This window comes from Vigna umbellata, chromosome 3 (assembly GCF_029865625.1).
Source record: "Vigna umbellata cultivar VRB3 chromosome 3, Vumbellata_1.0, whole genome shotgun sequence".
NCBI lineage: Eukaryota > Viridiplantae > Streptophyta > Magnoliopsida > Fabales > Fabaceae > Vigna > Vigna umbellata.
In genome coordinates, this window is record NC_142167.1 from 23327180 (window position 1) to 23348836 (window position 21657).

At 32.6% G+C, this 21657-nt stretch overlaps 2 protein-coding genes across 2 annotated transcripts; both read left to right on the forward strand.

Annotated features, from left to right (window-relative positions):
- The first annotated feature begins 3039 nt into the window (after positions 1–3039).
- LOC124838054 (uridine kinase-like protein 4) lies at positions 3040–10203 on the forward strand. The gene is made up of 15 exons (XM_088109964.1): positions 3040–3167; positions 4235–4401; positions 4860–4951; positions 5461–5530; positions 5965–6077; positions 6312–6408; positions 6871–6950; positions 7250–7444; positions 7547–7630; positions 7707–7767; positions 8478–8538; positions 9254–9347; positions 9430–9502; positions 9644–9726; positions 9820–10203. The coding sequence occupies exons 2-15, from the start codon at positions 4251–4253 to the stop codon at positions 9994–9996; spliced, it is 1431 nt and encodes a 476-aa protein (XP_087966090.1). The 5' UTR covers positions 3040–3167; positions 4235–4250; the 3' UTR covers positions 9997–10203.
- A 6434-nt stretch (positions 10204–16637) lies between these two features.
- LOC148201992 (uncharacterized) lies at positions 16638–18377 on the forward strand. The gene has a single exon (XM_088109499.1). The coding sequence runs from the start codon at positions 16638–16640 to the stop codon at positions 18081–18083; it is 1446 nt and encodes a 481-aa protein (XP_087965625.1). The 3' UTR covers positions 18084–18377.
- The last annotated feature ends 3280 nt before the right edge of the window (positions 18378–21657 follow it).

Below are 21657 nucleotides of genomic sequence, written 5' to 3' on the forward strand. Positions count from 1 at the left end.
TTCAACTTCCTATACAAGTCAATTTCAAATACAGAAATATTCTGGAAACTTTCAACATTCATCTATTCAAACCATAAAATTCAAATATTAAAAATATTTCGCTTTCAATTTTGTTTTTTATATAAATTTAAGATTTAAAAAAATTCAAAAAGTTACTTTCTACTCAAAAAATTTAAAATATGGAGTTTATTATACTACTTATTTCAATCTGGACCAACTTTATATTGAAATCGTTCTAAACAATATTGTTTAATATATGTTTTAATATAATTTACTAAAATGACTGAAATCGAAGTTAGATTTTGCCAACAAAGATAATCACGTTTTTAAACTTAAAAATTTAAGAAGAATCCAATTTTAGCCTTTTGAATTGTAAAAGTTATTTTAGTATTTAGGTTTATAAGTACACATGTTCAGTATCTTAAAAATATTTTAGCAACTAAAAACAAATAAAACTGATTTAATCCCTTAAATTCTATGTTCAAAAACTAAAATAAAGTATTTTTTTTTTCAAATTTGAAAAACCAAATCCAAGTTCACTCCAAATGTTAAGGTTTAAAAACATTTTTTTAAATACTAGATTTAGTTGTAATTTCTAGACATAATACTTGTTTTGATATCTAGAATCATGACGGCTCTTCAAATTTGTTTTACTTTTAAAAAAAATGTAAAATTATTTCATGCAGTTATTTTTGTTATTAACATTAAAAACTTTATCAATGTAGATGTTTTTTTTATCAAAATTGAATGATTTGTCCAATTAGTGATTACGTGACATGATGAGGTCAATTGACTTGACAACTAATGTGAAAAGGGTTAGGATTCGTGCAAAGAGACATCACAGGGCCACCATGTTGCCATTAGCGCGCGCCATCACACTTGAGCAATCAAACCTCCCTAGTTATCACAGCATTAATCTCCATGCGCGAATATCGCACCATTTTCGTTCTGAATTGTAGAACCACCATCGATCTTCACTATTTACCAATCAGAAACGCATCAAACTTTAAATCGTGTCTTGCCTCCATCGCAACCATGCTCCTTCAATTGCGACAATGCCTGCAGAAACATCCCAAACCAGAATCGCGATTCACCCCTTCGAAACCTAATCGCGAGTTCCTTCTCCCTCGATTCAAAACCTGCATTAGAAATCAAAAAAACTCAGCAACCAAATCGCCTAATCCGAACCTCCACAGCCAACATTCAAAAATCCTAACCTAAATAGCGTCGCAACGGTGAGTTCATCTCCTCCATCACCTTCGCGCACCGCAAGCAATTCTTCTCCATCTTTGTCTTCTCCACAAACTCGAAGAACCTAGATCGCGTTCTTGCAAACCACCACCATCTCCATCAATCTACATACCTGGAAATAGAGATGGAACCACAACATAAGAATCCCCTCTAATCACGCCCCCACGAGCTCCTTTGTGCAATGGAAGAACCAGCAGCCATCGCAAATGAGAGAGCATTTCTCGCGAACCCCAATTTGGGTGGGAAGAGGACTACCACGTGACAGTCCTTATTAGCTGAGATACCACGCAATCACTAACTGGACTGTTCATTCAGATTTGGCTAGGAGGACAACTACACCGTTACACAAATTGGGACATTTTTAAACTTTTTTTTAAAGGATAGAACAACTTTAAACAAACATCATGATTCGAGGAACCAAAATAGTATTAAACCTAATTTTTATTATGTATCGTGTTCACAAATTTGTAAATATTTTTCATAATTTAAATTTTTTTCATCAACCAAAATGTTTTAAATATAAATATGAACACTATAAAGCTTTTTAATAATATCTTTTTAATAGTTATCACTTCATTTAAAGAAATAGGTGAAAAATTATCGCCATGAGAAAGGTAATTACATAAGTTGATTAATTATGACATTAAAACCACACTATAGAATTTGATCAGTGATGATTTATTTTAAAAACCCCTTAATTTGTCCTGTTTTCTTGATTTTTCATGAGTTTTCGTTTATATATATATATATATATATATATATATATAATATTATTTTTAATATTTTATAACTTAAAATATATTAATTATTTTAATAATTGTAACATTTAAATTGTAAAATAACTAAATATTTATATATTAAACTAAAGCATAATATATTTCTTTTTTATTTTTAATTTATCTTTTTTACGCATTTTGAACTAAAATATAATTAATATCATATTACAGTAATATGTTTAAAAGCGTGATGAATTACTCGTATATTTACCCACTTTTTCTTTTGTGGAAACGTAATTATAGACAGCTTTTTATGATTGGTTACAAGGAAAGACGTTAAAAACATATTTAAAAAAATATTTTGCATTTAATTTATTAAGTGAATGAAAATTAAGAATTAATGTCTAATAATAGTAAATTAATATTTAACTTTAGATTTTTTATATCTATGTTTTTGGTAGTATTAATGTAATCATGATATATATAAAAAATAATTAGTAGTTTGAAATCTATTCAAAATTTGTTAAAAAAATAATTAAAATGATTTTAAGTAACTATTCACGTTTAATTACAGATTAAAAAATTCACTCAATATGAAAAATTAATTTTGAATGAAAACAACTTTAATAATTTTTATATCAAATAAAGTTTCATATTGGTTTATACCCATTTATTATTAAAATAGACTATTTAAACATTGGTTATTCAATTTTAATTAAAATCAATTTTACGAACTCAAATTCAAACTTAATATAAAATCAACCCAGATAAAACAGAGAAAGGATGAATAGATAAGTTTCAGTTCATCCTCAGAGCAAAAAAAAAAAACTTTACAGCAATATGTTTGTCCATATCCGAATCTTTTAAAAATGGTAAAAAGTTGTACGATTACAAAAATATGTAAATGAAAAAATGAGTATTTAATTATTTATTTTATTTCTAAAAGTTATGAATTTCATGGACAATTGGCATCAGAAAGAGAATAAAATAAAATTAAAATGGTAGGTGAAGGTGGTAATTTTGTAGAAAAAATGGGGTCCATTTGCCAACAACTATTGTATATAAACCAAACCAAAACAAAGGGATTGTACGAAACCATTTATGCTTAACTCATCTCTGTCTGTTTGCAGTAAATAACTCACCCTTCAACTATTGCTGTGCATCTCTTTCCCTCTTTTGTCAAATTCTTCCACTCAGCAGGTATGTTAGGAATCAGCATTTGTCTATTTGGTATAACAATTATTGTGTGCATTGGTTGGATTGTTTGGGGTTCAACTTTGATGAATTATGCAACTACAATATTTGCCATATTTTTTCTCTTTTTCTTGGATCTGGATTTGGCTGTGGAAAACCCATTAGAGAATTTTGGGCTGTGATGACTGGGGTTTGTCTGTTTTACTCAGTGATGAAGTGGGTAAGCATAAGTTTTTTTTTTTTGTTTTATTTGGTTGTTACTTGCATAGGTAGGTTCTTTATCCTATTTGCCCTCTGTGATGTTTTGTTATTTGGAAACTTGAATTATTGCTGGATACTTTGTTGAAAGGATTTTCCTGAGTGGGTGAGCACAATTTTGTGTTTGATGTATATGCTGGAAAAGTAATATGATGTGTTACATTTTTCTGGTCCATAATAGACTGGGGCAAAGTGATAGTGGGATGCACAACTTTCTGATATACTTGAAGAATTGGAGGTGCTTAGTCTATTTATAGGGTTCGGGTAGATTTATGAAAATGGTGCTGGGAGGTCTGAGAAACCTTTTGGATTCCCTTGGTGTATGCATATATGCTTTGAAAGCCTTAGATAATCTGCAATTACTAAAAATGGTACCAAGGTCCAAAGATAGTGTACCAGAGAATCTCAATCTGTAATGATAGTGGAAGACAAAAGGAATGCCATGTTTCTTTACTCTAATTTAGTCAATGCAAAGTCATGATTTGCAAAAAAGGAAAAATGAATTTTTAGTCTTCAATTAAAAAATAGTGACTAAAAGTACCAAAGGCTAAAATGGTTGACTTGATCCAATTGTTCACAATTAACAGTTTATGTACAACTTAATATGAATGCTTCTTCAGATAGTGGCAAACTAATGAACTCCAATCTTTAATACATTAGTGTGTAAGTATACGTACACTGTAAAGTTGGTTAAAAGATGGTGGTTAATCTGTTCACTATATCTCCTCATACTAGATTCAGATTAGTCTTGGTGACTTTTATTGTTTCTATTTTCATTTCTCTATGTGTAATTTTTAACTATTATTTTTTTCCAGGTCTCTCTGCCTGCCAATGGATGCTAAGTCTGCTGTAGAATTAATGGAGTCTTCTAACGAGGTTCATTTTTCTGGATTTCACATGGATGGTTTTGAGCAAAGAAAGGACAGCATAGAACAACCAACAACCTCGGAATCTGACATGTATAAACAACCTTTTGTCATAGGTGTGTTTTCCTGTGGTGGATTGCCGAATAAGTTCACGAGGCCTTGAAGTTGTGTACAGAGTACATGAACAAAATCACTTATGTTAAAGCACAATTTTGTACTAGTTGAATTATAGAGTTTCTTGACTTGAAACCTGTGCCTTTGTGTGAAAATTGACCTACTCAGGGCAGAAACATGTCTGCTTTGAATGTAAATCACAAATTCATCTTGTTGGAGCTATTAAAAATTAACATGAAGTTTAGTTACATAGCATCTGATATATGGCTTAGTTATGGGATGATACATTTCAACTAATATCAATGTCACACGGTCCTTTTGTGCTTTTCAAATTCTGCCAATTAAATTGGACTAGAGCTTTTTCATAGCTCTAGGTGCTAAGTTTGGATACCTTGCCTTCAATTCTTACAACTTCTCCTTTATCTTAATGATTCTAACTTGCTTATGTTTTATGATGCAGGTGTTGCTGGGGGTGCAGCATCTGGCAAGACAGCAGTTTGTGATATGATCATTCAACAGCTTCATGATCAACGAGTTGTACTTGTTAATCAGGTATTGAATTATTTCTGTTTATACTTCTCAATTATCAAGTTGAAAAAATATATTAAAGTGATCATTGAAAACAAACAATTGATTGGTTTCTACATCAGGCCCTATATGCATCCTGTTCTATCCATGATCTGAATCTCTTGGGATTCTGTTTTCCTTTGATATTCAAAGAATTTTAAGGAATGTTTTTATTACCATTATTGTAAATTTGACCCCATTCACAACAAAATATATCATTTTTGTTTATTCTTATTCCTTTAGTATTCGTCTAAGCTTCTTTCTGACAATTTGCTGATATCAAGAGCACACATGTCTCTCTGCGTAATATAGTCAAAATATACTCTTATGTTATTTCTTTGCCTATCATGTCATTGATTATCTCTATTTATTCATTCTATTAGTTATTCCTTTCTTTCAACTTCTTTTTGGGTGGCATGTTGCCAAGTTTAGTCCATACATTTCTTGTGCTTATTTTGATACATTGAGCTTAATAAATAAACTATTTATGACAGGATTCCTTTTACCATAGCTTGTCTGAGGAGGAACTTACACGAGTACAGGATTTCAACTTTGACCACCCTGGTAGTTCACTTTTTTGTCATTACTGACATTCGTTCATATTAAAGTATAATGGAATGTTCTACGGCCTTGTCTCTTTTATTAACTTGCATTTTTTTACTTTTTAGAATGAGGATCCAAAACATTTGTTCATTCTCATGTTTTTGTTATTCTAGTAAACTAATTATGAACTCGTTAACTAAAGCTACATGCTAGTGAATTAAAACATTAGTTAATGATAATGCACTGACTTTTGAGATGTTTCTGTAAAAGTCAACGAACTTACCATAGTGATTGGATGACATTGTAAATATATTATAGAGTGAACACCTTTTTCTTTCTCTTAAAATGTTTCTTAAAATTGATGGGGTAGAGAGACAAGTGAAAATATTGACATTTTAATTTTATTAAAGGAACTGTGTTAATATTCCTGTACTTATGTTTTGATATTGAATCAGATGCTTTTGATACTGAGCAATTGCTGTGCGTTATGGACAAGTTGAAGCATGGTGAAGCAGTAGATATTCCGAAGTATGATTTTAAGACTTACAAGAGTGATGTGTTAAGAAGGGTATATCTCTGGAACTTCTGTTTATATTAGAAGTTTTAACCATTTAGTTAAAATGCTAAACAACTCAAGATAGACTTAATACTTGTGAAGTTGCAACATTCAAAAGAAAAGTTTTCTTCTTTTAGTACAAATTGAAGTATAAAATATATCTATGTGATAATTGAAATGCATATTTTAGCTTATAAAAAGTTGTTGTCATTCTATTTTCATTGTGTTGCTTTAACGTGTTTTCAGGTGAACCCTTCGGATGTCATAATTTTAGAAGGCATCCTTGCTTTCCATGATCCACGTGTTCGGGAGTTGATGAATATGAAGATATTTGTTGACACAGGTCCTTTAATATTGTTTTTCCATATTTAACTCAGAATTTATTTATTTTAAGTTGTGCTGCATTTGTTAATTTAAATGAGATATGTTGTAAGATTAACTTTTTTTCATCTCTTGGAATTAGTTTCTTCCCTTCCCCCTATAATTCACATTATGATATAGGAAAATTGTATTCTTCATATTGTTTTATATCATTTAAGAAACTTTGAGGGTTCGGGGCACTATGAGCCTATTTGTTACACTTTGACCAATCTTCATATTGTTACTTTTTTCATTTATTTGTTGGTCCTTTGTTACTTCATTAAATTATTATTGTGAGTCTCCTAGGTACTTTCTAAGCCTGTATATAAACTTGATGTTTAAAATTGTTGACCATCAAATTCCAACTTGTACTTGTTTTACTTATGTGTCTTTGTTGAAATACTGAGTTAAGCTGTTACTTCACATTTTAAAATGTTCAGTGCAGATGCTGATGTTCGATTGGCAAGAAGGATTAGGCGTGATACTAATGAAAAGAGTCGGGATATTGGAGCAGTTCTTGATCAGGTAGCAACTTTCTACAACACCATTTGCGTAACATCTTTTGACTATTTCTTGATTCTTTTTCATCTTGCTATATTTACTTCAATGCATGGATTTAGAAATATTACTTTTAGTTTCATGCTGCTGGTTGGTTACTGTGCAAATTCCTTAATATAGAAACATATGATTGTATGGAATTAAGTCATTAAAGATTCTTTTTGTTTATAAATATTTGTCAAGCTATGCTATTATTCATTAGATTTTCATGGTTAATATTAACCATTAATGGTTTGCAGCTGACTTTTATGTAATATTTATTGCAGTATTCAAAATTTGTGAAGCCAGCTTTTGATGACTTTATTCTTCCAACAAAGAAGTATGCTGATATAATTATACCCCGTGGAGGAGATAATCATGTGGCCATTGATTTGATTGTACAGCATATTCGCACAAAGCTAGGTCAACATGACCTGTGTAAAATATATCCAAATTTATATGTCATTCAATCAACTTTTCAGGTACCCCTTGATCATGGACATTTTCGGTGATCCCGCGTAGTAAACACCAATATTTGATTTTTACTTTTAAGTTACACCATCTCGGTCAATGCTAATATGCAGATACGGGGTATGCATACGCTGATACGTGATTCTCAAACAACAAAGCATGATTTTATATTTTACTCTGATCGGTTGATTCGATTGGTAAGTAAATAAGTTTGTTTTTTTTTGTTTATGAATTTAATGGCAATATGACATCATAATAATTGAACTTGACCAGGTTGTTGAACATGGTTTGGGGCATCTGCCATTTACAGAAAAACAAGTAGTCACTCCCACTGGTAATCTTATCTTTTTAAATACTTTCCTCGTAAGATTGTTGTGATGTGCACGTTTCTGTGATATTTTTTTCTTTCTGATCTTTGTGGCAACAGTATTTAGATGAACATTTTTACTTCCGTATCTGGTTTTTTATTGCTGTTGTACATGCTCCGTTCTCTCCTTTGAATGCAAATTGTTGTGGATAACATGTACATTCGATGTCGAGGTTATCATGTGTTGGTGTATTGTCCCAAATGAGGAATACATAAGCTATGAGCGCTTTGCTATATTTTAAAAATGGCTATGGCTATAATTTTAGTTTATCTAGTTTTTGGTGCTAGATTTCTGTTATCATATGCCTTAAATAGTAGTCTTGGCAGAGGTTCTAACATTATTGAAGTTGATTAAAAAATGTCAGCATTCGTGTATGCCCTCTAATGATTTATTTTTTCATGCCTCCATTTGATATGAAATAATGGTATTATGGCATAATGCTCTACTTCATGAATGAATCAATGTGGAAAGGAGACAACAAATAATTCATGCATTTTGGGTTCTTCAATGTGGAGGAACTTTATTGATGGTGTGAACAAACCAAATGTCTGTCATATTTTTGCGTATGTTTCCTTGTAGTTGTCATATTTGTTATTTGATTTGTCTAAAACATTTAGTTTGTTCTCATTAGAACCTTCGCATGGTATGGTAACTGTTGCTTCTTGTCCTCATGTAGGTTCAGTATACACTGGTGTTGATTTTTGTAAAAGGCTGTGCGGTGTCTCTGTAATCAGAAGGTATTAGTCTTGTCCAGAGCAGAAGTATCAAATCCATTATGAGGAATTATAACAATTCCAAGAAATTGAAATACCTAAATAGTTTGAATTACTCAATTGAATTCCTTTCATTTCTTAAATAGTTTGTTTGGATGTATTAATTGAAATATTTCTTGTTTGGATAAAACAATTTAATTTCTATTTTAAGACAAACTCAACTCTATCTTTTTGCTCAATTGAGTCAGCTCAACCTTTGATTCAAGATGATTTGTATTGACTTTTAGTCTAGGTTGATTCGGCTCAACATTCGAGCTAGATCAACTCGACTCTCGACTTTCAAGCCACATGGACTCACTCTCAACTTTCGAGCCACATTGACTCGGCTCGACTTTCGAGTTAGATTGACTCGTCTCGACTTTCGAGCCAGATTGACTCAACTTTAGTTAGTTTGGGTCAACTTAGCTCAACGTTTGTGATAGTCGATTTGGCTCGACTTTTGGCTCGAACTTTGTCTTAGACTGACTTGTTTTAAATTTGAATTTTTTTTAATTGTTGTATCCAAACAAGAATTTTAAATTCTTCAAATAAATGAATTATCCTTCTACATTACTTCATCCAAACACAACATTAATGTCATTCCTTAAGAAATGGGGTTGATGTGAACTTGTACCTCCGCAGTTTATAATTTATTAGATTCATGTTCTGTTATCATATAATTAACGTACTCTCATTTCAGTGGGGAGAGCATGGAGAATGCTTTGAGGGCATGCTGCAAAGGTATCAAGATTGGTAAAATTCTAATTCACAGGGAAGGCGACAACGGTCAGCAGGTTTGTCCACTGCATGTATGCTTTAGCACAAATCTCAGTTTTATTTCTTGGCACTGATATCTTATCTTTGATCAACGAGCAGCTAATATATGAAAAGTTGCCTAATGATATCTCAGACAGGCATGTGTTACTGTTGGACCCTATACTTGGCACAGGTTTGTCATTGTCTTTGTTTTGAAGGTGCAAGTGTGTGCTGCCTATTGCCACCATATTGAAGCAAGAACAGATTTAAGAGAAATTGATATTTGGTTTTGCTTTTCATTGAATTAGCTTCTTAAACATTTTTCATCCTATAGGTAATTCTGCTGTTCAAGCAATTTCTTTACTCATAAGAAAAGGTGTTCCTGAATCCAACATTATATTTCTTAATCTCATATCTGTAAGTGTTGCCAATGTCTTGTTTCCTTTATCTCTTTTTCCTCTATTATTGTGTTATTTATATAATTTTAATTTTATCTCTGCATCTTTTCAGGCTCCTAAAGGTGTGCATGTTGTATGCAAAAGTTTTCCAAGAATAAAGATAGTAACATCTGAGATTGAAATCGGTTTGAATGAAGATTTCCGTGTCATACCTGGCATGGGGGAGTTTGGAGATAGGTACTTTGGAACAGATGATGATGATGAACAAACGGTGGTTTCTTCACAGTAGTTATAGTTTGGCAAAATCCATGATAATTTTTTATTACTGCCTTTGGTCTTCTAGAAAGCTGACTGAGATTTGCTTTGTGATTATTCTGCTGGGGTCTGAATTTTAGTTCTAAATCAATTTTGACACAGTTGGACCTTAGATCACCCTTATATTATACTCCTTCTGCTTATTCAAGTTTATGGAAAATTTTATTATATTACCTTTTTACTGCACTCTAGAAATTTTCTTTGAACTTGTGTTGAAGTTTGAATACTCAACCTTACTCTGTATATGTCGAAATTAATCTTATGTTTATTTGATAGATTGTATCTGGTTTAGCTTAGTTTCTACTGCACATGCAATATGATAATAGAAATGTATATATATGTCATATTTTAAGAATTATATACATAAGATAGTAAGTTCTAGGTTATGTAGATCGTAAGATAAGTTATCAAATATTTAAATTTAAGTAAATCTCCAAACAGGAAATTCTGAATTGCTTTATTAAGATTTAAATATAAGAAAAAGTAACTCATTCATATGTTTTTCGCAATAATGTAATACAACATTTGCTTATGGGTATGAAAGTTTTGCAACAATCTTCTTTTTTTCTTAATTTGTTTTGATAAATAGTTAATTCGGTATAACATTGATGTATTTTTTTGTACAAAAGAAATTATGATTTTATTATATATTTTTTAATTTTATTAATTTTGTTTGAATTTTATTAATAATTAAAATAATTTGGTTTTTAGATATTGTCATGTGTGTTTATTAAAATAAAATAATCTTAGCATGCGTAATAATTATCCTTAAATGGATTGTTTTACCTTGTTTTATGATTTTGTAAAATTAAAAATCTTTTATGTTGATTGTAAGGTTAATTTTTTTTACAATGAAAATAACAATTCCTGAAAAATTAAATACATATACATTGATATTAATTATTTAAAATTAATAGAATTAAAATTATTAAATTAAAAGTGTTTTTTATTACATTATGAAAGAAATATATTAATATTTGCCGTAGGAGGTTTTCCTTTCCCTTTTTGCTGGATGGGTATTTGATGAGATCTCCTGGCTTTCTGAACAATGTAGTGTAGGAGTGAGAAAATATCCTTAACCGATATCCAACCCCAAGAACATGTAAATATATATTTGGGTTGGATTTGATATCAGGGTAAAATTGAATAAAATTAATAACTTTTATATTAAAATTTTATGGATATCTCATCCAACCTAAATTTATATTTTTAATATTTATAAATTCCTAAATATATTTAAAATTTAAAATTTTATTCTTAATATGATATTATTATGTTGAAATAATAATAAGTAATATAAAATCTATTATAATATTATTATTAAAATTATACATATTAGTTTTGTGGTTAGATATTTACCTTATTTATGTTATTTATTCATAATAAAGATAGTTATTTCATTAAAAATGTAATTTAATATAAATTTGTAATTAAAAAAAAAACTCAACCGACTTGTAACTTGAAAAGTTTGAATTCGACTAATCTAATGATTAAATTATGAAATATGAATTGTAAAGTATTAAATTTGAATTATACTGAATTTGTCAAGTTGGACAAATTGGATCAATAATCACATTGTTTAAGAATCGAAGCATAAACAGTTTAACTAATTTTTTCTTCACTTAGGTGTTTTTTAAAAATAAAGGTGTGAGAAAGTAATCACTCATTGTTTAAGCTATTGTTTCTTTTGAAAATTACTGTTGTCATGATTTTAATGATATCTTAAATAGAAGATTGAAATCCTTTTAAGATAATGTTATTATTTTGGAACCTCCATTAGTATAAATATCGCGTATAATGATCAATATTTTGGGTTTTTGACAATGAATCTGTAGAAGACGTTATATTAGGAGGCGTTAAACTGATGTCGAATTTTAAATTTGATGTTAATGTTGAATCTTGTCAACATATGACGAATTTTGTTAATATATGACGTTAATCAATTTTGTTTGTTTTTGTGATCCTTTTTTACAACTCTACGAGATCCGAAAAATAGAAAAACAACCAACTTTAGGTTTTGGTATTTTATAAAGCAAGAATTATGAACGTGTAACGTAGTATCAACAACAAACAACAACATCAAACAAGTTCAACCAAACAACAACAAACAAGTTTTTTAAAAAAATAACAAACAAGTTCAACAAATAAGTTCTTCAAAATAAAAACGAAAACTAACATTCAAAAGATGAATTCGTCGGAATAAGATGTCGTTACCAATGACTTAAAAAGCAGAATGCACCTATGAAGAATAAGAGCACGAAAATAATCGGTCAAAACAAACGAAAATCATACATAAAGTAATTAATTAACATGCATTTGTATCAAATGAAAGAAAGATTACCTGTGATGGTCTTCAAACTTCGTTCGAGAAAAGTTTGAAAGAGAAAAGGGTCTCGCGCGTTAAGATAAAGTGAAAGAATTTTCAATCTCCCGCTCAAATTTTTATTGAATTCACTAACATTTTAACGTTGGGGCATTCGACGTTTTATATCCTTTTATGTCGAATTATAATTTTAAACGACGTTTAATAATTGCATTTATTTACAAAAATATCACTGGTCATTTTTAAAATTAGCTATTCAGTAGTTGAACGTTAAATGTAAGACCCGTATAAATAAAATGATTTCTTACCTTAAGTATTTTATTTTGTGGTATTATATAATAAATTGTGATGAGAATCAATGTTGAGAAATATTTAGGTAAGGTGTTTAACTTGGGATATGACATAGTGTATGATGGGTAGAAGGTAACAATATAATGTTGTTGCATGCTTTCTTCCTTGTGTGTTGGGATTAAAGTTAACATGTTGAGATTTATTTGAGACCCTTCCCGAAGTCCAAAATAGTCTTATGAGTAGTCAAAGTAAAGATATTTGAGTATAGTTTCCAACAAATCAGGAGTCAACTCAATTGGAGTTCGGTAGAGAAAGTAATGAGTAAAATAATCATCAAAGGTCAAAGCAAAGCAACCTAGAGCACGATTAAACTTCCAATTTTAATAATTTTACTGCAGCTAGCCCTATAGTTCAAAAATTACGATTTTTGTGTCCAAAGAAAGATATTTGCGTCTAGTTTCCAAAACGTCAAGAGTCAACTCAATTGGAGTTTGGTAGAGAGAGTACTGAGCAAAATAGTCATCAAAGGTCAAAGCAAAGCAGACCAGAGCGTGGTTAAACTTCCAATTTTTATAATTTTACTACAGCTAGCCCTATAGTCCAAAAAGGGGTGTATCGTTATTAGGTGTTTTTGGGAATTTAGTAAAAAGTGGGGGTGCCCAAGAAATGTTGTTATAGTTGATGGAAGTGTGAAATTAGTAATTTCAGAGGGGTGCGACAGTAGGATAAATAATTAAATTAAGTTATTTAATTATTTGTTAGTCAATGAATTTAGTTGACTTTATATATGATGGTGATGGTTGTTATGGTAAAATTGTGAGAGCAAGCGTTCTGTCATATCCCTAGAATCTTGTTGAATCGATGATGTTCGTATTGCGATACAATAGTGGGTTGAGTCTCTGCGGAGACTGAGGTTCGAGTGTGATGGTAAAATTGTGAGAGCAAGCGTTCTGTCATTTCCTTATAATTTTGTCGAATCGATCGTGTTCGTATTGCGATACGATAGTGTGTTGAGTCTCTACGGAGATTGAGATTCGAGTGTCACCCTTTCCTCATGCGTGTGGACTATAGAGGGTTGAATGTCTCGCCCAATGACTTCGGTTCGTGTGAGTATAGTGCTTGGTGGGTACGACTAACCGAAGTTTTTACTCGTAATTCCTTGAGGAGTCGGAGAGATAGGTCTGAAGTTGCGATGGAAGACGACTCGAATCGCCCTGTTTTGCGAAACAAGTTTGGTACAACAAAATTCAAGGAAACAACAGAAGCTTGTGTCAATGATTTGAGTTGTGAGTTTAATACTGTGATGTTGTGACTTTGATAGTATGAGTGGTGATGATATTAGGTTTTAATATTTTGACTTTGATAGTCCGAGTGGTTATGATATGAGGTACTAATATTGTGACTTTGATAGTCTGAGTGGTGATGATTTGAGTTATGAGTTGAATATTATAGTCTAGGTGGTGATGATCTAAGTTATGAGTTGAATATTGTGTTGTATTGTAAGGTTGTGACTAGGATAATCTAAGTTATGATATTTTGATATTGAAATTATATGCTATGTGATGAGTCATTATTTTGTTCACTTCACTTAGCTTATTGTACTAGAATTAATCAGGGAATTGAGCTTAAATATCCAGTATTTTCCTATTTTTCTGAATTGTGCTTAATTCGATCAGAAATTCTTATTTTAATTAATTTGAATTATCTGAGCTAATTATTTGCATTATAAATTACAGGAAAATTTTGAAAATGTTTTGGGACTACCATATAAATGTGACATAAATTTGTAGAAGCAAAATTGGTTTGGCAACATACACCACACAGCTTAGGACCCATTGGAAATTCTATTTTGCAAAGTTTTATTTTAAGCTTATATTTTGTAATGTGGTGTTAATTTTTTTGTAGTGACATTGCTACAACAACATAAAAACTCACGGCCAATATGCCTATTCATTCATTGTCAAATGATGAAGGATAATGGAAGGGCCACACTTCTAGAAGCACACGACATATTCAATAAGCTAGCAAACATGGAAATATTGTTTTCAATGCATGCCACATGGATAAGCATTCTCGGCAAAACACAGACAGCTATCAAAGAGGAATCTACTTTCTTGAAATTTAAGAAGCATATGGAGGGGACCGTTTAAGGAAGTGGAGGTCACGGTTTTCTCAATTATTTGGAAGAAGTTGCAGGGTGGCCATATGAAACAATTTATTTTGGTAAACATCAACCAAAGTAAATAAAAGTGGGAGCCACGATTGAAAGCTCATAATGAATTCCAGAATGCTAAGGGGAATGCCACGGCACAAGAAGCTTCACACCAGCTACAGCTTCACGCCAGCAGTAGAAGCAAGAACACGGACAGCAGCTTGGAAGCATGGAGGCTACAGCTGATTGGAGAAGAAGAGCATCCAGCTTGGTTGCAAGTCCAGCAAGCTTCAAACTCCAGCCGCCACTCTCAGTTTCCCAGTCCAGCAACCTCCATCAGTCCAGCACGTTGGAGAAGATGTATGCAGAGAAGAAGAAAGCCCACAGCTGGAAGGAGCTCACGTGATTTAATTGGCTGGATGGAAGAAACAACAACACATGAAGCAGCTCATCCATTGCACGTTCAAGAGGTGCACTCGGTGATGAATCTTGAAGCACGGAATCAACAGCTTGGAGGGAGGCTTTCAGCCAGCTGCACCACGGCCTGGTTTGACAGCAGAATAACGAAGCACCCAGCAGCAAGGAGCTGGAACAAAGAGTAGCTCACGTCCAGCCTCCATGAATCCAGACCTTCATCCAGGCTCAAGTATTCACACCATCCACCATCCAAGCTCCACCCGTCCAACAGTGATTCTTCAGGTGAGCAGCAGCACAGCACCATTCCAGCACGTCCAAGGGAGCTTCACGGGAATGAGTTGAAGATGAAGCAGTAATCTATTCAGCAGATGATGTGTAGAAGATGACAAGATTAGTCTATACAAGTGGAGGGCCCCATTCCATTTCTTTGCAAACAGTTGAAAGAAGTCAAGAAAGATTGATACGGGAGCAACAAAAACAAAATCTTGGTGGAGACAAGGAAAGCTCACGGGTTCAGAATTCTGGGCTATAAAATGGAATGGGCAGCAAAGGAGAATTAAGTAGATTTTAGTGTAGTTTAGGTGTAGTCTAAGAAACTCACGGCCTGGGAAGAGGCTTCTGCCTCTTCCTTTTCCTTTTCCAGTACCAAGCTTAGTTTTTCATTTCACAGTCTGAAGAATTTTATTTCCGTAGTGTCACAGTCGTTGCTCATTTCATTCTCTCTTGTACGGTTAAGAATTTTAATTTAAGTATTCAATTTGTGATGAATTCCATTTTCAGTTAAATGTTTTTATCTGTTAAATTTATCGTTAATGTTTTTCTGCACTGTTAAATTATGTCAATGTATTTTTCAGTTCATTTTAATTTATTCGCATTCAAAAACACCAACAAAACCCCCACTTTCGTGTTTAAATCTGAGACTGAACCGAACAGAAATTGGTCCTTGAGAGACGACCTAGGAGTCACTTCCTAGTAATATACTGCATTAATTCGTGCACATCAAATTTGTATGACCGCGACAGTCATACCAAATTTTGGCGCCGTTGCCGGGGACCAATGACGGTTTGGTTTTAGATTCTTGTTGTGTAAATTTTTGTTCTGTTAATATGTGTGTTTTGTGTTTTGTATTCTTGTAGGCGACAACGACACCTTCAGCAAATTTTGGCGGCGTTGTCACTTCAGTCCAGGTTCTTGTTTTAGATTTTTACTATTTTTGTTTTATTACGTGGTTGTAATATATATGTTTTGTCTTTTATATTTTTATTGTGTTGTGTTTTGTATTATGTCTGTTAATTAAAAAAAAAAAAATTTTAAAAAAAAATTTGTTTTGTCTTTTGTGTGCATGTAACATGTATAAATGTGTTGTGATTTATCTGTTTAGTAATTTTTAGTATTTAGTTTTTATTTGTTTTATTTTTATTTTATTTTTTTCATGTCTACCTATTCTGGCTGTGTGAATACTGCTTATTCTGTGGATGCCTCTAGCTATGACTCTTATTCTGCATATTACTGTGATTTTACTTCTGTTGAATTTTATGATGAGAATTATATGGATCATCCTGAAATTCTTGAGAGCGCTCTTAGTGAGCCGGTCCAACCTACAAAGGATGATATTCATTGCGTTCTTAGCACTGGACTGATATATTTGCTCCCTAAGTTTCATGGTTTTGCTGGAGAATGCCCACATAGACATTTGGAGGAGTTCCACAACATTTGCTCTTCAATGAAGCCTCCACATGTCCCTCTTGATCACATTTTCTTGAGGGCATTTCCGCACTCATTACACGGAGCAGCTAAGGATTGGGAAGACTCTCTTCCTCTAGGATCTGTTACCGATTGGGGATATCTTGAACATCAATTTGTAAGCAAAATCTCCCCTGAGCAGTATGGATACATCAACGATCCTGAGTGGAACGATCTTAACAACGAATGGTACGATACCCCACAAGATTATTATCAAGAACCACCATTCGAGAGTCCTTTCATGCCTTCACCAGTCCAGCAATATCAGAGTCAGCAGTATAATGCTTCTGCCCAAACAACTCCTCAACCTTCAACTTCTGAACCCACATTGCAGGAGTTATTGGAGCAGATGACCATGCAGAATCTCAAGTTCAAGCAAGAGAGCATGAAGATCCAGCAGGAAACTCAAGCTGCAATGCAGAATCTAAGTAATCAGATTAGGCAGATGGCCATTCTTGCACTTGAGGAGAATGCTGAAGATTTTGAGGACCAGGCAAGAATAAGCAGTAGTGCTGAACCAGGTAGACCACCTTCATCTTCCCACACTCTAGAAATCTTCAAGGAAGAGGAGGTAAGCATACCACAATTTGATTATTATGTTGATTGTGATGATGATTGGTATGCTAATGACTATATTGTTACTGAGTCTGATTTTAATTTTTCCTCTGTGCATGATGAGAACCGCTTTTTACTATCACATTCGAATGTTTATTCTTCATGCACTGAACATGAATCTGAGTCTGTGGTTGATAATGCATGTAATTTTAAAATTGATTCATGTTATGAGGATTTATCTAAGGTTCAGCCTATTACACTAGGATTGGGTGTTATACCTCTGCATGACATTTTTGCGGAACCATTTTGCACTAACCATATTGCAGGAGGTATATATGAATTTGATCAGCATGCACCCACAGTGGAAAACAAAGGTGCTGACACTGATAGTTTGAAGATCAACAGGCACCTGCTGAATCCGCTCAGTAACAATATTTGTGGTTTAGATCCGGCGGTGGAGGACATTTCACTGCTTGATCAAATTTGGAGGATGAAGCAGTTCGTCCTCAATGATTTCATGCTGGATCCTGAAGAGAAGAACATCTCCCTACAAATCCAAAATTGGCAACTACCACCCTGACCAGGGGAGTTTTCTTTTTCTTTCTTCCCCGTTTTCTGACTTTTATTACATTTGTCCTTTATATGTTTAAGTTTCAATTGATGATCTTATGCCTTTAACTGATTTGGGACATTGTAGTTTAAGTGTGGTCTGGGGGAGATTCTGCATTTTTTTTAAGTTTGTTTTTCCTTTTCTGCTTAGTTTTCGTAATTGTTATCTTTAAAAAAAAATTAAAAAAAATAAAATAAATAAATAAATAAATAAATAAATAAAAAAATAAAACATAAAAAATAAAACATAAAAAATTTGTGATAAAATTTTTTGTTTAAAGCGTGCCAAATCTGTATTCTAATATGTATATTTTTTTTTCTTCTTTCTTAGTTTTCAAATTGTTATCCTTAAAAAAAAAATCAAAAATTCAAAAAATTGTTTTGCGTAGTCCTTGATTTTATTTCGACCCTCAGTTTCATACCAATAATTCATTAAAAATTTTCACTTCAGATCTCATATTTTTTTTCCTTATTTTTCTTCACTGTAAAATAATTTCTTAGTTGTTTCATACAGATCTTTGATTGAAAATTTTGTTTAGACTAAGAAAGATTTCATTCATCAATGCAAAAATTACAGTAATGGAAAATTGGAGATTTAACATATCTGAAAATGAAATTGATGTAGATATATGTGAAATTAAAGTTGTCCGGGGGTCGATCATTTCTGATCGTTAATATTACACACCATAATAAATAAAAACATAAATAAAAAAAAATTAAGTGTTCATATTACAACCCTTATTCTGGCCACACTTGGCCAATAAAAACATAAAAAAAAAACAAAAATAACATAAAACATTAAAACTGGAAGAATTCTCGAGCTGGTTATGGTGGTCTAAGGGAGAGCTCCGTTGAGGGAGCTCTGGTTCGGAATGTGAGAAGCATGGGTGGAGGGATTTGTCGTTCGTCCCTATCGTCATCGATGATGATCGGAACGAGAAACAGATCCAGCAGCCTCGGTGCTCTCATTATCACCCAGTCGTATTCTTTCAACAAAAAAAAAAAGAAAAAAAAAATTGTGTTAATAATGGAAGGGGAATATTTCAATAAAAATGGATATTTGATCAGAGTCTTACCGTACATATATAGCGGCAGTTGTGAAAACTGAGTGCCAGTGGGGTCTATCTCCGCTTGCCAGCGCCTGACCCGATTGCCGTGGTTGTTGAACCAGCAGTGCACGTTGTATTCGCTGGCATCTCCGAACATCCTTAGTCGAGACGTGATCTCGACAACTTGCGCTCTACTTGGGTGTGTGACCCCAAAGTTGTAGATTCTGGTCATCATCTGGGTCTGATTTTCGGTAGGACGCCACCGCTGACTGGTGTATCTCTCTGATTCTATCTCACTCATCATGCCTCTCTAGTTTTCTATTTCATAAAAAAAAAATGAATGAAAAAAAATATATAAAAATAAAAAGAACAAAAACATAAAAAAAGAAAAACAAAACATATAAAAAAAAAATAATAATAATAAAAAAAAGCATAAAAAAAAATTAGATTAGTTTTGTGTTTTCTTTATTTGTTCTTGTTTCCTTTTAGATTTATTTGTCCAGTCTGTATTTGATGTTTCAGTGTCTGGTCTTTGATCTGTTTCACGGTCCTTGCAAAAGGGTCCTAAACGGATCTACGTCTAGTTGTCCTTGTCCGTGTTATTCTTGTTTTAATTTTGTTTCTGTGTTTATTTAGTTTTTAAGTGGGGTACGTGGCGTTGTTCTACCCGATTGTCTCTGCCATACCTTCAAACGAAGGGAGATTAACGTCTGGTTTCCAGCCGATATACCCCTTAAGTTTTAAGACAATTGTGTTTTATGTGTTTTAAGTGTTTTATATGTTTAGAAAAAAATTGAAAAGGAGAAGAAGGAAAGCAGGAAGGCATAACAGCAGAATAAGCAGAATGAAAGGAAAGAAGAAAAATGAAGCAAAGAGACGGCAGGAAAAGTAAAGCAAGCAGAAAGAAAAAGGGATCCAGGTGTAGAGGACTTACCTGGAGTAGTAGGGCTTGCAGAGGCTCCTCGAAGTTCTCAGACTCTTCAGAAGGCGCGGTGGCAGAGGCTCCGCGCAGACTCCAGATGCTCAGAAGAGAGAGGAGGAGAGAGGAGTAGAGAAGAGAGAGGAACAGTGAGAAGACAGGAGCAGAGAGAGAGTGGGAAGTCAGGAAATGCCACTCAGGCGCTGAGATTGGCCTATTTATAGGCAAATTGTTTCCACTGTAGCAACAGTTCCGGTCGTTGCCACCGAGACTGTTGTCACAGTACCGGTATCCTTTTTCAGAAAAAAAATAATAAAATAAAATAAAATAAAATAAAAAAATTAGTAATAAAAATTAATTAGCATCTACTGATGGGTGCTAGGTGATTTCGACATCTGCTGATGGCTGTCACTGATAACATCTACTGATGGATGTTACTTAAAATTTCTTCCCATTTCCTAATTTTTTATTGCACTTGTCTATATTATTTGACTGCTCTGAAATTGATAATCTGATGATTGTAACACACTGAGGACATTGTGTTATTTAAGTGTGGTCTACTGGGGAGAAATTCTGATTTTTCTGTTAGTTTCTATTAGTATGTATTTTGTGTGTGAAATTTTTTGTTTTGGTGTGCTAAATTTTTTCTGTTTTAAGTTGTTTTAGTGTGTCTTGAGTACAATAAATTTTACATTTTTCTCTTGATTTCTGGATGATGTCTAAGTTGTAGATTTTTGCTTCACTTACTTAATACTTATAGTTTGTAATCCTTGCTTTTCTCTGCCTGGAAAGATGATTATGTGTTTGAGAGGTTGATTTGATTATGACGAACACCCTGTGTGAGATTTGAGCCACTTTATTTTCTTTCTTGTGTGATATGTATCTTGAATGCTTGCACATATGCCTTGGCTTGATTCTTTTTGATATACTTGATTAATATGCATGTTTAGAAATGATAAAGGCATTTTATTCTTGAGCCTCTTTAGCCAAATAATCCTACCTGGTTATTATCCTTTGCTAACCCCTTTGAGCCTATAATGTATCCATTTCTTTGTTTTGAAGCTCATACTATAGTCCTAAGTGAAAAGCCATGATTATCTAAACCTTAGGAAATTTTGGAGCTTTAGAAGTGTTTTGGGAACAAGTGTGGTCTCCTTGGGGATTCTAGTAAATTGGCGAGTTGGTTCCTCTTCGTGTTTCATTTTTGTAAATATGTTGTGTATTTTGTCTCTTACAATTGAGTTAAAAAAAAAAAAAAACCAAAAAAAAACTAAAAAAAAAACTGAAAAAAAAAAATTGAAAAAAAAAATAAAAAATGAAAAACAATTTTGTGAATAATGGAGTCGAGAAGAGGATTGAATTAGAGGTTTGGGCGTAATTTCACTGATGAATCATTATTTTATTCACTTCATTTAGTTTATTGTGCTAGAATTAATCAGGGAATTGTGCTTATTTGTCCAGTATTTTCCCATTTTACTGAATTGAGCCTAATCCGATCAGAAATTCTTATTTTAATTAATTTGAATTATCTGAAACGAATTATTTACATTATTGAGTGCAGGAAAAATTTTGGAAAA

Excerpts from the sequence above, each read along its gene's own strand:
- LOC148201992 (XM_088109499.1), top strand. The coding sequence starts at position 16,638 with ATGTCTACCTATTCTGGCTGTGTGAATACTGCTTATTCTGTGGATGCC.
- LOC124838054 (XM_088109964.1), top strand. The coding sequence starts at position 4,251 with ATGGATGCTAAGTCTGCTGTAGAATTAATGGAGTCTTCTAACGAGGTT. Across the intron at positions 7,445-7,546 it reads TCATTCAATCAACTTTTCAG|ATACGGGGTATGCATACGCT; the intron begins GTACCCCTTGAT and ends GCTAATATGCAG. Across the intron at positions 8,539-9,253 it reads GGTGTCTCTGTAATCAGAAG|TGGGGAGAGCATGGAGAATG; the intron begins GTATTAGTCTTG and ends CTCTCATTTCAG.